Source organism: Alligator sinensis, unplaced genomic scaffold (genome assembly GCF_000455745.1).
Source record: "Alligator sinensis unplaced genomic scaffold, ASM45574v1 scaffold1185_1, whole genome shotgun sequence".
NCBI lineage: Eukaryota > Metazoa > Chordata > Crocodylia > Alligatoridae > Alligator > Alligator sinensis.
The window spans coordinates 116,559-127,544 of record NW_005842900.1 but is presented as its reverse complement, the minus strand read 5'-3'; the positions used below and the strand labels follow the sequence as shown (position 1 = coordinate 127,544).

The 10,986-nt window shown below is 43.1% G+C and overlaps 1 protein-coding gene and 1 long non-coding RNA gene across 2 annotated transcripts in view; both read right to left on the bottom strand.

Moving 5' to 3' along the window:
* Positions 1 to 2,222: 2,222 nt before the first annotated feature.
* Positions 2,223 to 7,949, bottom strand: LOC112548055. The gene is made up of 2 exons (XR_003091863.1): positions 5,820 to 7,949; positions 2,223 to 5,591 (listed from the first exon to the last, which is right to left on the bottom strand). It is a non-coding gene; the product is annotated as an uncharacterized LOC112548055 (long non-coding RNA).
* Positions 7,950 to 7,960: 11 nt separating this feature from the next.
* The window catches only part of SPTLC2 (serine palmitoyltransferase long chain base subunit 2), a gene marked incomplete at its 5' end in the record, with an annotated part of 112,152 nt that continues 109,126 nt past the window's right edge, over positions 7,961 to 10,986 (bottom strand). The window contains 1 exon segment of the mRNA XM_006035961.3: positions 7,961 to 8,118. Within this exon segment, the coding sequence (XP_006036023.1) occupies positions 7,999 to 8,118 (120 nt within the window).

Below are 10,986 nucleotides of genomic sequence, written 5' to 3'. Positions count from 1 at the left end.
AGGGCCCTCCTCGTGGTGGCTCGGGACGAGGCTGGAGGAGCCCCGCTGGCACAAAGCAGGGGCCTGGAAGGTGAGGGGGCTTGTCCTAGCAGAGCCGCGACTGGCCGGGGCCGGGTGTGGAGGAGGTGGTGGGCCCAGAAAGAAACTAGAAATCTCCCTTCAGAAGAGAAGCTGCTGGGAACACAACACCTAATTTCTTGAGACAACTAAAAAGCAAAGGGAGTGAGGCTCCCAGGTTCAAAAGAAGGGACCCAGAAGGGAGGCCCAGCAGAGCACACTGGCCAGCGCCTGTTGTCTCCCAGACCCCTGCGAAACTGCCCAGAGAGGGGAGCAGAGTGGCAGGAAAATAGCCCAATGCTTTCCTGGCTCCCCCCAGCCAGAGCCTCCTTCCTGGTCTGGGCCGGTGACCAGCTTGGTCTGAGCCAGGAACAGGTTGAGCAGGAGGTCCCAAGTCTTGGGTGAGGCCACAGCCAGGGAGTGTATAGAAGAGACAGGATCAGAAGCAGAAAACAGGTCTCCTATTGCCATGCCCCATCCTCCTGGACCTTGAGGTCCCATCACATTTGCTGATGGCGCAGTAGAAGAAAAGCCCTAATACATACTCTTCTGGCAACTACCACTCAGCATGTGGGAATGAGGAGGTCCTGTAAGAGAGTGCAGATGCATGGAGACTAGTACCAGTTAATCAATCCTTCCAAAAGCTGGAGCCCAATGAGGTTCTATGCCCCAAGGTAGACTATTTTCTGACAATATGGCCCCCAGGTCCCAGTCAGGACCAGGTGCAGCGTATGTGGTAAGAAAGACACTGTGGCAGTGTACAGGCCTCAAAGCATGTTACAACCATCCATTTATTTTCCTGTCCCTTAGGAAGTAGGTAAGGGGTATAACAATTCTGGAGTTACTCAGGGTCTAGCCATTAATATACAAGAGACAGGGATTTTGGAGGGTGCTGTCTTCTATTGGGCCAACTACGTAGCTCGGATAAAGTTAGACACACTTCTGAATACAAAGTGCTCCTGGTCAGGTCCTGACAAAGAAGGTCTTGCATTCAAAAGCTTCTCTAACTTGATTCCAACTACACAGTGGGTACAATGAAAGGTACCACAGTCCTAAAAAATACCTGCTGCATGCATAATTTCTGGACCATCACAGCTAAAGCATCACTCTTACACTACCAATTAGTACACAGCATGCTGTTTCCACAGCAGCTTTTCACGTTGACAACAGCAACAGAATTCATCCTCCTAAACACCAAGCTAAAGGAGAAGTTGCATTTTTTTATTACCAGCCCAGAATCTGTAACACCCAGCTGACCCATTCCAATTCCACCTGGAACAGGGTGGTGGTAACAAGCATGGCAGACTAGCCAAGTTATTACATTTTGATGAATAGAAGGAGAAAAAAAGGTTATACCACAGGGAAGAGGCTAAGATTACAGTAGAGTTTCCAGCTTCTATTCCAGTGATCATTTCTCTAGAGACCACACAGCACCTACAACTGCCCTGGCTGGGCTAGTAATGCTCAATATCTCATACATATGGGTCACATTTGTATTTAAAAGTCTTTTTTATATATATATCCCCTTTTGAGGGGAATATCCCACACTATGACAATGATGCCAATCAAGAGTCCCAAGGATGTGAAGGATCAAGAAGGCTTTTTGGAGGCTTCCCTGACATCACTGTACTCTTGTACATCTCTGGTCCATGATGGACACTGTACTCTTGTCCATCAAAGAGACAGACAAGAGGTAGACTACACTAGCAAAGGTTCCAGTTGAATGATTAATGGGAGGAACACTGGCCCGTCTACTTCTGAAGCAGTCAAACTACGCAGCCAAGTGCAGAGCTTGCTTTTGGATCTAGATGGAATATTACATGCCACAACTTCTGGTTGCCAAAGATATACCCGTCTTCAGTTATGCACATCAGGAATCCATGGGCCATTTTTTGGGCACCCTTACCTGTACCCATGTCAAGGAGACTGACTGAAAGAAACTATGCAGCTCACTTGAAAAGAGACTAGGCATCTCTCACTTGAAATGCTGCATACAGATCTAGGCAACAAAGGGCATGATGATCTATTCTGACCCACTGAAAAATACAGGGTATAGAATTTCATCTAGAAATTCCTGTACAAAACCCAGGAGTTTGTGCTTTCTGACTCATTAAACAGGGCATAAATCTTGTCAACATTTTAAAGAGTGAACACACAACCAAGGCTTTTTCTTCTGAATTTTTTATTACACAGAACATAGAATGTACTTGAATGGATTTTTATTCCAAGCAGTTGTTTTTTTCTCCAGTGTTTTTACATGCATTGTTACCCTTTGTAAAGCCAATGTGCCATCTGCTTCTCCTCGCCTTCCCTGCCCACATGGCATCTAGATTCATGTTATTCTCAGTGTAAAAAAAATTAGATATCTGGCATAAAATATTTTGGGGGGAGCCCATTTAAAAATTTCATTTAAAATGTTTTATCTACAAAAATCCAATATATATGTACATTACAGCAACATAGAGGCATAGGAACACAGTGCAATTTAAGACTACGAGCTATGACATGGTGGTAATTCTGACCAGGGGCTGTGGAAAAAAGTGGGCCACCATTAGCTTTGGGGCTATTTGCCTAAAGCCTCAGGCTCCATGGAAGTTATTTGGGTCTCTCTCAAACCTTTCTTAGCCAGTGATACCAACCAACTGGAGATGCATTTAGCTTAATACACCCCCACTAACGGATTACAGAAATACTGGCTGAACAGGGTGAGATTTGGCAAAACAGTTGATGTGGCAAAACAGTGTTTGTATGGAAAAGTAAGCATTTAATTTGACCCAGAGTTTCTCAGTATCTGTGTCAACCCCTGCCACATTGTTCAAAATGAAACACCTGGCTGTCCCTGGTGAGGAAATGAAGTTACCAGTTGCCACAGCTTCCCAAATACTACATGTCAACCTTCTCTGCCTTCTAATAATTCTTCCTGTCTTCCAGCAGTACAGGGACTAATCGCCCACCCTTGCCAAGCAGAATTGCAGATGCAGAGTACTGCAGTGACTGCTTTTGGCCCTTGTGTATGGATGCCTCTTCTGTTTACTAAACAAACCTTGCTGACAACCATGGCTGCATAGAGTGAGCCTGACCTTCCCACCCCCAAGAAAACAGCATTACATATTGCTTAATTAAGATAATATCTGCAGGTTAAAAGTCATGTATTCTTTAAGGTCAGTTTAATATTAATGCTTCATACCAAAAAGAATCACAGTTTAAGGCCTTTTTATAAATGTGTACTGTACAGTGCAGTCATCCCTCTACTGCCCAGCCCTTTTCTGGGACACAGATGAAACAAAACAGCTCTAACCCCAGGACAAATCACTTTTTTTTTTTTTTTTTAAATAAAGAAATGAGATGTAGTATGTCCCTCATACAGATGCTATTCACATAAGCCAGACCAACAGACAAAGCCTTGAACAGGAACAGAGCTTGCAAGACTGGGTTCCTGTAGGCGTACAAGCCACCAGGTACCTCACAGGTTAAGATAGTTGGGGTGGGGGTAGGGAATGTAAAACAGAAAACACCTGACTGGTTTTCTCATCACATGGTGGTCCATTTGTGGTTCCAGCTCTAGTACAGAGACAGCTACCGCTTCACCTGAGAAGGGGTTTTATGGGTGATGTACTGCTAAGCCCAATACTTAAAATGAAACAAAACTTAGTCTTCTATGCAGAGATGAAACATCTGGACTGTATAGGCCCAGCATGCCATTCCGTCACAAGATGTGCTCACCTATCCTGAAGGGGGTAGACAGAGGGAAGGGAGCACTTTTGTTTGGCTGGAACTGCAGGTGGTCTGGAGCAGGAAATGTTTTAATAAAGCATCCCTTTGAGCAGTGACAGCTGCACTCCTACCATCAAGAGCCTTGCTCCAATGCCTGTGGAAAAGCCTTCTGCAGAGTAGAAAATGAGTGATGGTAAGATCCATGCTTCCCTTTTTACTCATTGTTACCTGCTGTACCAAGCAGCCAGATTTTCCCTCATCTGAACACTAGGCTGCATTATTACTCTCAATGAAACTTTTTTTTCCCTTGCCTGATCTCTGGATGGAGATGCAATTATAAAAGCAGTATGGGTAGTATTTCTCCTTTTTAGGCAGAGAAGAGGCAAGAGAAGGATGGTAGTTTCCTTCCAGCAAAAAGATTTGCCCTGCCTTCCCTTGATAACTGACCACACAAGCAACAAGGAAGTGTGCAGAAAGTGCTTTTGCCTCTACAGGGTGTTTTGTCAAACCACAAGCCCTGAGCCATGAGCTCTGGCTCAAGCAAAGCATGTTCAAAATCCACAGGGGGCTAGAAGAGGCCTCTAAAGATGCTCCTTAAGGAGGAAGAAACGTGCACATATTAGTGATAAAGAAACCAAAATTGTATTAAAATGGCACGTGTGTGCAGAGATCTTTTAGAAGTGCCTAAGTCTTGTAGAAAGAACTAAATTCCCTGGTATTTTGATAGCCAAAGGAACTTAATTGCCTTTTTTGATTTTTTTTTATGAATCTCACCATTTCTTAAATGTACAAGACGACTCACGATTGGAGAAGGCCAGTTCCTAGCAGCAGCAGACCATGTCCTGCACTAGCAGACAGCTGTTTTCTTTTGTTTAAAGCCAAGTGAGAGATGCAAGAGATCTATATTTTAGTAAAAGCTCAAGGGAACATCAGCACTGGCACCGTATGCTATTTTAAAAGCCTTTGGCAAGCTCAGGAAAGCAACTTTCTTTTTCTCCTTCCCTCCTCTGTTAATTATCCAGATAGAGGTATTATTTCATACATGCATCTAAATTTAGTGACTAGTATAGAACAAGCCCCTCTGCATAAGGTCAACCCTCACCTGGTGGGTTTTGTACATCTTTTTATATGGGCAGTGGGGGGAGGGGGATGGAAATCCTTTTCAACTACACCTGGCCAAAAAATTGGCAAGGCTCTCCTAAAGCAGCATTTCCCCTTTGTGGTAACGCATTAAGACAGCTTCTATCATTTACTTCTCTTGTAAGGTGTTGTTGCCAGCAAAAAAAAAAAAAAAAAAGGATGAATTTTACATTTGATGAAATCCAGAATTGAACAGGATCTTAGGAATGCATACAGTATTTAATGCAACAGCATGCCATGGCATAAAAGAAGTTATAGGCTCAAATTCAAAATGTCCACAGGTCACCCCAAGAATGTGCTGATAGAACCCCACTGGATACCAGCAAGGATTTCATTTTTTAAAGAGCAGAAAATCTATTTAGAAATGCTGTAAAAAACTTGATTGAATCAATTATTAGAATTCTCAAGGGTGGGTCCAAATAGGTACACAGAAAAAGAAAGATTCAATCAATATCTTTAGACTATAATAAGCCTTGTACAATTGAGCATATCAATTTTAAAAGGTTCAATTATCTTGATCACACACAGTAAAGTACAAATTTACTGTAGGCTGAAGAAACCTCAAATCCCAGCTTCCTTCTGATCCATACCCTGTGCTTTTGGACCTTAAAGGTGTCACTTGAGCAGAAATGAATGTTCTCATGTCTGGAGCTGAAATCAGGGAAGACTCATTCAGACACCTGCCACATTTAGGAAGAGAAAAACAAAAGAAAAAGAAAAAAAATAACAGTTCTTATAAGAAGACTTAAAAAGAGGCAGGGATAGCAAATACAATTGAACTACTTCAATTGTATTTGAACTTGTAACATTCCAGACTGTGGGTCTGGAATGTTATAAGTAGCTCTGCTTGAAAAGGCTTAATGGGCAGAGTGCAGGTGAAGGGGATCAAAATGGCAAAATAAACTCACATAATTCCATGATCATGTTGTTCATGCCACAGCTGAAGAGAGAATTATTCCATAACTGTCATGACCACAGATGTGGAGCACAGACCTATTTGGTCATGTGTTGTGTTTATATGATCACTTCTAGCCAATAAAAAAAATCCATCTCCAGTGGACTAGATACACTAGAAAATAGTTACCTTTGAATATTTGAAAACCTTCATAATTTCAAATGTACATTTTTCTCATTTAAAGTAAATCAGCTGGAATGATTGTTTTGGGGTTTCTTGAGAACCTGCTTCTGAGTAATGCAGAACGGGCCACGATCCATAAACATCTGAAAATGGGGGTCTTATGAAACACAAGCTGATACTACTTTCATCCACAGCATTGTATCAGAAGTGACAGTTGAGTCGCTACAGTCAATGCTGAAAGTGTTCTCTTTGCAGCACCAGAAATCCAAGTTGTGTTCTGCTTTGGTTAGAAAAAAAAAAAAAAAAGACTCTCATATCAAAGGGTCACTGCCCTTTGCACAAAGTATAACAACTCACCCACATTTAAAAGTGAAATCCCTCCCAATCTGTATTTTGTACTTCTAAATCCTGTTAAGTGTTTTAAGATGATCTTAGCTAAAAGTGATCTTAGAAAATATGCTGCAAGTCCCAGGCAACCAAATATGAACACTGCCAGAGTTAATCTTATGCTGTGCACTTATTTTTGGTGCCTTTTCAAGGATGCCTCAGGTCCATCACAAGAACTCCAAATGTAAAACCTACAATGAATTCAGGTAACTAAAACATTATGGTAGGTAATGAACAGGGCAGTCTAGATCTTCAAAGTAAAGAAGCCAAACACAGATCATTTGCTGCACTAATCTGAGTGATTCTGTAGCCTTTGGATGGAAGAAGAGTTTCAGAATGAATACAGTTGCATATACTGTACCCTCCAGAGACCTGCACACTCACATGGGCACCATCAGAAATGTTTCATTTGCCTGATGAAAAGCGATCTATGTTTTAGGATCCAGGCATCTACATCTTCTGCATAAAAGGTCTGTCAGAACTAAGCCTTCAATAGACAGATCTCATCGATATGATGGAAGCAGCACAAAGACATCAAAGCAAGGAGGAACAGGACAGTTACTCTGAATAAAAGCATCTCTTACAGGCAATTTATCATACTCTTATCAAGGGGATTTAGTCCCGATAGGAAATGGAAGCTTTGATATTTGAAGGGGGGAATGAGAGAGGGGCTTGTTTATTAGAATTTGAGATTGTAACCTTTATACCCATCATTTTTTCTCCATTCTGAGCTAAATTTGCTTGAACATAAGGATATGATAAACCAGGTTTTGGAAATGGACATGGGAAAGACCCATCCTATGCAAGGAAGATCCTCTACCACTCTCCCTACTGAGAACAGCTGGTATTGAAACAAAGAAACAGGAGTGTGGGACAGGGCTTAAGTCCTGGGAGGCATTCTGCTTACGGCTTATGGAAGTAGACAACATATTGAAACAATGGTCCTGTCAGTGACATGTTAGCAACACTTTAAAAATAAACAAACACACACCCCCCCCCAGAAATGCTAAGTTCAAGTTTTAAACATTGGTAAATGTAAAAGGAAAAAAAAAGCTTTGGTTGATTATCCGCCCTGTTAAACGCATTTTTAAAAGTTAACAATCAACAGTTCCTCTAGGAGGTCTCTGCTGAGCAAACTGACTGGCCCATCACCCACTGGGAAGGTTAGATGCCTAGTAGCAAAAACAGAAGTGTGGCCACCACAGCGCTGTGCCACAGACGCTGGAGACATGTCAGCTGGCAGTCCAGAGGCTCATGGCATATACAAAGAGTCTGTGCCAGCCGCCAACTGCCAACAAGGGTCACTGCGATTTCACTGTGACAAATAAATTAAAAAAAAGCAACAAGAAAAAAAAAAAATGAAGCCAAGCACCTCTAGGGCCAGTCCCTGAAGAGACAGGAATCAAAGCTGTTGGTTTTTTTTCCTCTCTCTCTCTCTCTCTCTTTTTTTTTTTTTTTTTACTATTTACAAAATACCATTTAGAGCTGATGTGGCCACTTCAGTATTGTGAGGAAACATCCTTTTTAGCCTAAGCAGTCATAAATGTGTAGTTCAAGGACTGTGGCACATTTGTGGCCGGGGGGGGCAGGGGGGTCCCTTCCCCAAGGCACATGGAGGGAATTCAGTCTTCTGTTTCTTCATAAGTAGTCTCATCAAATGGCCGGTCCAAGAGAGGCACCAGTCGGTGACGGGAATATTTCAGTTGCAAGAGGTCGCCAACTTCATTTATTTCCTTTAAAGCCTGAGAGAAGAGAGAGACCATGACATGAGCAAAAGAGATTTGTGACTCAAAACACCGCTAACAACATATCAACTTTCCTTTCCAACTCCCCAACATATCCCAAGGCAACAACACTACAGTCAAAGTGATCCTTTAGTTTTTCTGAGCAAGATGTTCATGCTAAAACTCCTAGCTGTTTAGTCATGTGACAGAGGTTTGTGGCAGAGGTATGGAGGCCTCCAAAACATTCTCTCTGAAGAGATCAAGCCTCAGACAAAGTGGTGTTGCTTAAAGGGGAACTGGATGGCAAGGGACATTGCTAATGAGCTACAAAGCCTTTCACCTCTAGGTTACCAGTCCAAAGCCTCACTAGCTCAGCAGGGATCATATATGTTTACTAGACCCTACATAAGAGGAGTATGGCAAGTCCCAGTTTCATGCTTTGCATTAAATGGGGGTGGTGGGGGGGGGTATGTTTCTTTAGGGCAGAAGTCATCTCAAGTGTTTGCATACTGCCAAGCCCCGATCTCAAATGGATTCTGTACCGAGTAATCCTGCAGTGGTCCAGATCACTTTACACACCCTAAGTTTCTAAAACTTTGCAATGCTAGTTCTCAAATATTGGCAGGAGGTAAGGAAGAGCTCAGAAGGTAGACCAAAAACTTAATTAAATATTTGTCCCCAAAATCATGGCTTCTTAATCTTGTGATAAGAGTCCAACAATTTCTGAAGTTGTAGGGTTGACATTATGCACTTGTTTCTGCATGAATCTTTAGACTTTGTTTTTTAAACAATGCACCCACCATTCTTCATACAGTCCATTAACTCATTCTGTAAGATGAATTTTCAACTAGTAAAATGTTCTGGTCCAAATGACCTGCTCTTGAGAATGGTTCTAGCATAATGGTTAATACTCTTACATGCTTTTCCTCCCTGGGTGAATAGTTCAAGTTTTCATTTCTTTCAAAAATGGCCCCTTATGCTTGTTATACCTGGCAGCAAAAGTCTCTCCACTCCAAAATCAGGGGGAAGCAAGAAGCCTAGAAGAAGCTGGACTTCACTGGAAGAGTAGGCATGTTTTACAGGGCTTTAAGTGAAGGCTCCATATGGAAACAATTTAAGGTTGAATTTCTGTGGCAAGAGTCCGTTAACTGTTATTCTTGAACTCAGATTTAGGATTTTATTAATTTAAAACAAAAAGAACCATGTGACTAGCTAAGACTACAAAGGAAATGGCATCGATGAACTCTGACTTCAGGAAAGTGTAATATATTTTTCATCTCAGAAAAAAAAGCACCAGCCCACAGGGATGCAGGTTATGAGGGATTTCACTCTGATTCCAAGCCAAATAGTTTTGGAGGCAAGGAAGTTTTATTTACATAAAACAGTTAAAAACTGTAACAGAGAACTGCTGCCCATCATGTGGGTTTATTTAAAAAGAACAAGGAAGCATTGCACATATCACCATTTATATGTAAAGCCTCCCTCCCCCACACTCCATCACTGGGTGAAATGCGTTTAAGGAAGTGCCAGGATAATAGCACTAGCTAGGGCCAGGCATCTATGGGTAGGCTGTCCAATTCCTCTTTCTAGCCTTGGCTCTGACAACCTCTCTCTTACCCTATCAGAATTTCAATTTTTCCTGGACACTTTTCCAGTGCTTCAGAGGTGGTCAGATATGATGGCCAGACATAACTACTGTTGGCTATGGGAAACCAAACCCCCTTATTACCTCAGGAAAGCCACAACAAGGGTTTGTCTACACAGGGAGTTATTCCTGATTATCTCCATGTGTTGATGCTCTTATATTCCAGAATCAGTAGAAGTATTTGGCATTCCAAAGCAGATTACACTCATTTTGAATGAGAGCTTGCACATATGAAGTTAATCAGGAATGGTTAATTATCTTTAAATTCACACCCTACCTGAAGCCAGATTAATCTTCAGATATAGACAAGCCCTAAAACTAAATCACTTCATTTGGTAAAGGAAGTACTTCTGAAGTATAGTTCAGAGCACATCTGAAAAAGATGGTGACTACCAGGAAGGTACAGGAAAGACCTGTTTACTACAGAACCTAGAAAAAGTAAGTTTTCTTGTGAGTGCAAGGGTACAGTACCACTTGACAAAATAAGTAACCAGTTTTCACCCCAGCATCCTTCCTAAGTCAGTGGTGCTCAACCTACAGGCTGGACCGAGCCCCCAAAGTCACTAGATCTGGCCCATGGCATGGGCGGGAGAGGGGGGTGTGGAATCAGCAGCTCAGCCCAGTGTCCCCTTTACTACCCTGTGCCATACCACTGATTCCCTCCACAGTTCTCCCTGCCCTCTCCCTCCCCTTATGGCAGACACTGCTTATTTTTTCCTTCCCTTTCTCCCTCCTTATTCTCCTAAGCCAGGCTTGTTCAACATATGGCCAGTGGGCCACCATGCGACCCACCAAGCCGTTTTCTGAGGCCCGAGGTGCTGCGACGGGAAATGAAAGTAAACACTGTTTACTTTCGTTCCCACCCCTTGTCCCTCCCCCAGCCCCTCAGTAGACTCCTAATGGCTGCTGAAGGGCTTGGGAACGAACAAGGTTCCCACATGCACCGCGTCAGCTTGACGTGGCCAACGCGGTGCGTGTGGGAAGAGGAGTAGCCGTGTGCTGCTCGGGACAGGATGAGCCCAACCGGAGCAGCAGGGACTCAGCTGCACTTTCCCCCTATCTGCGCTGGTCAGTCCCAAGCGGCACACGGCTCCACCGCTGCCTCTGTTGGCTGGTGCCGACCCGGGTAGGTCTGTCCCATTTAGAGCAGCATGTAGCTGAAGCCAGATTCCCATGTGCTGCTGGGGACAGGAGGAGCCCGGCCAGGTCAGCACCAGCCAGCAGAAGTGGTGGCAGAGGCA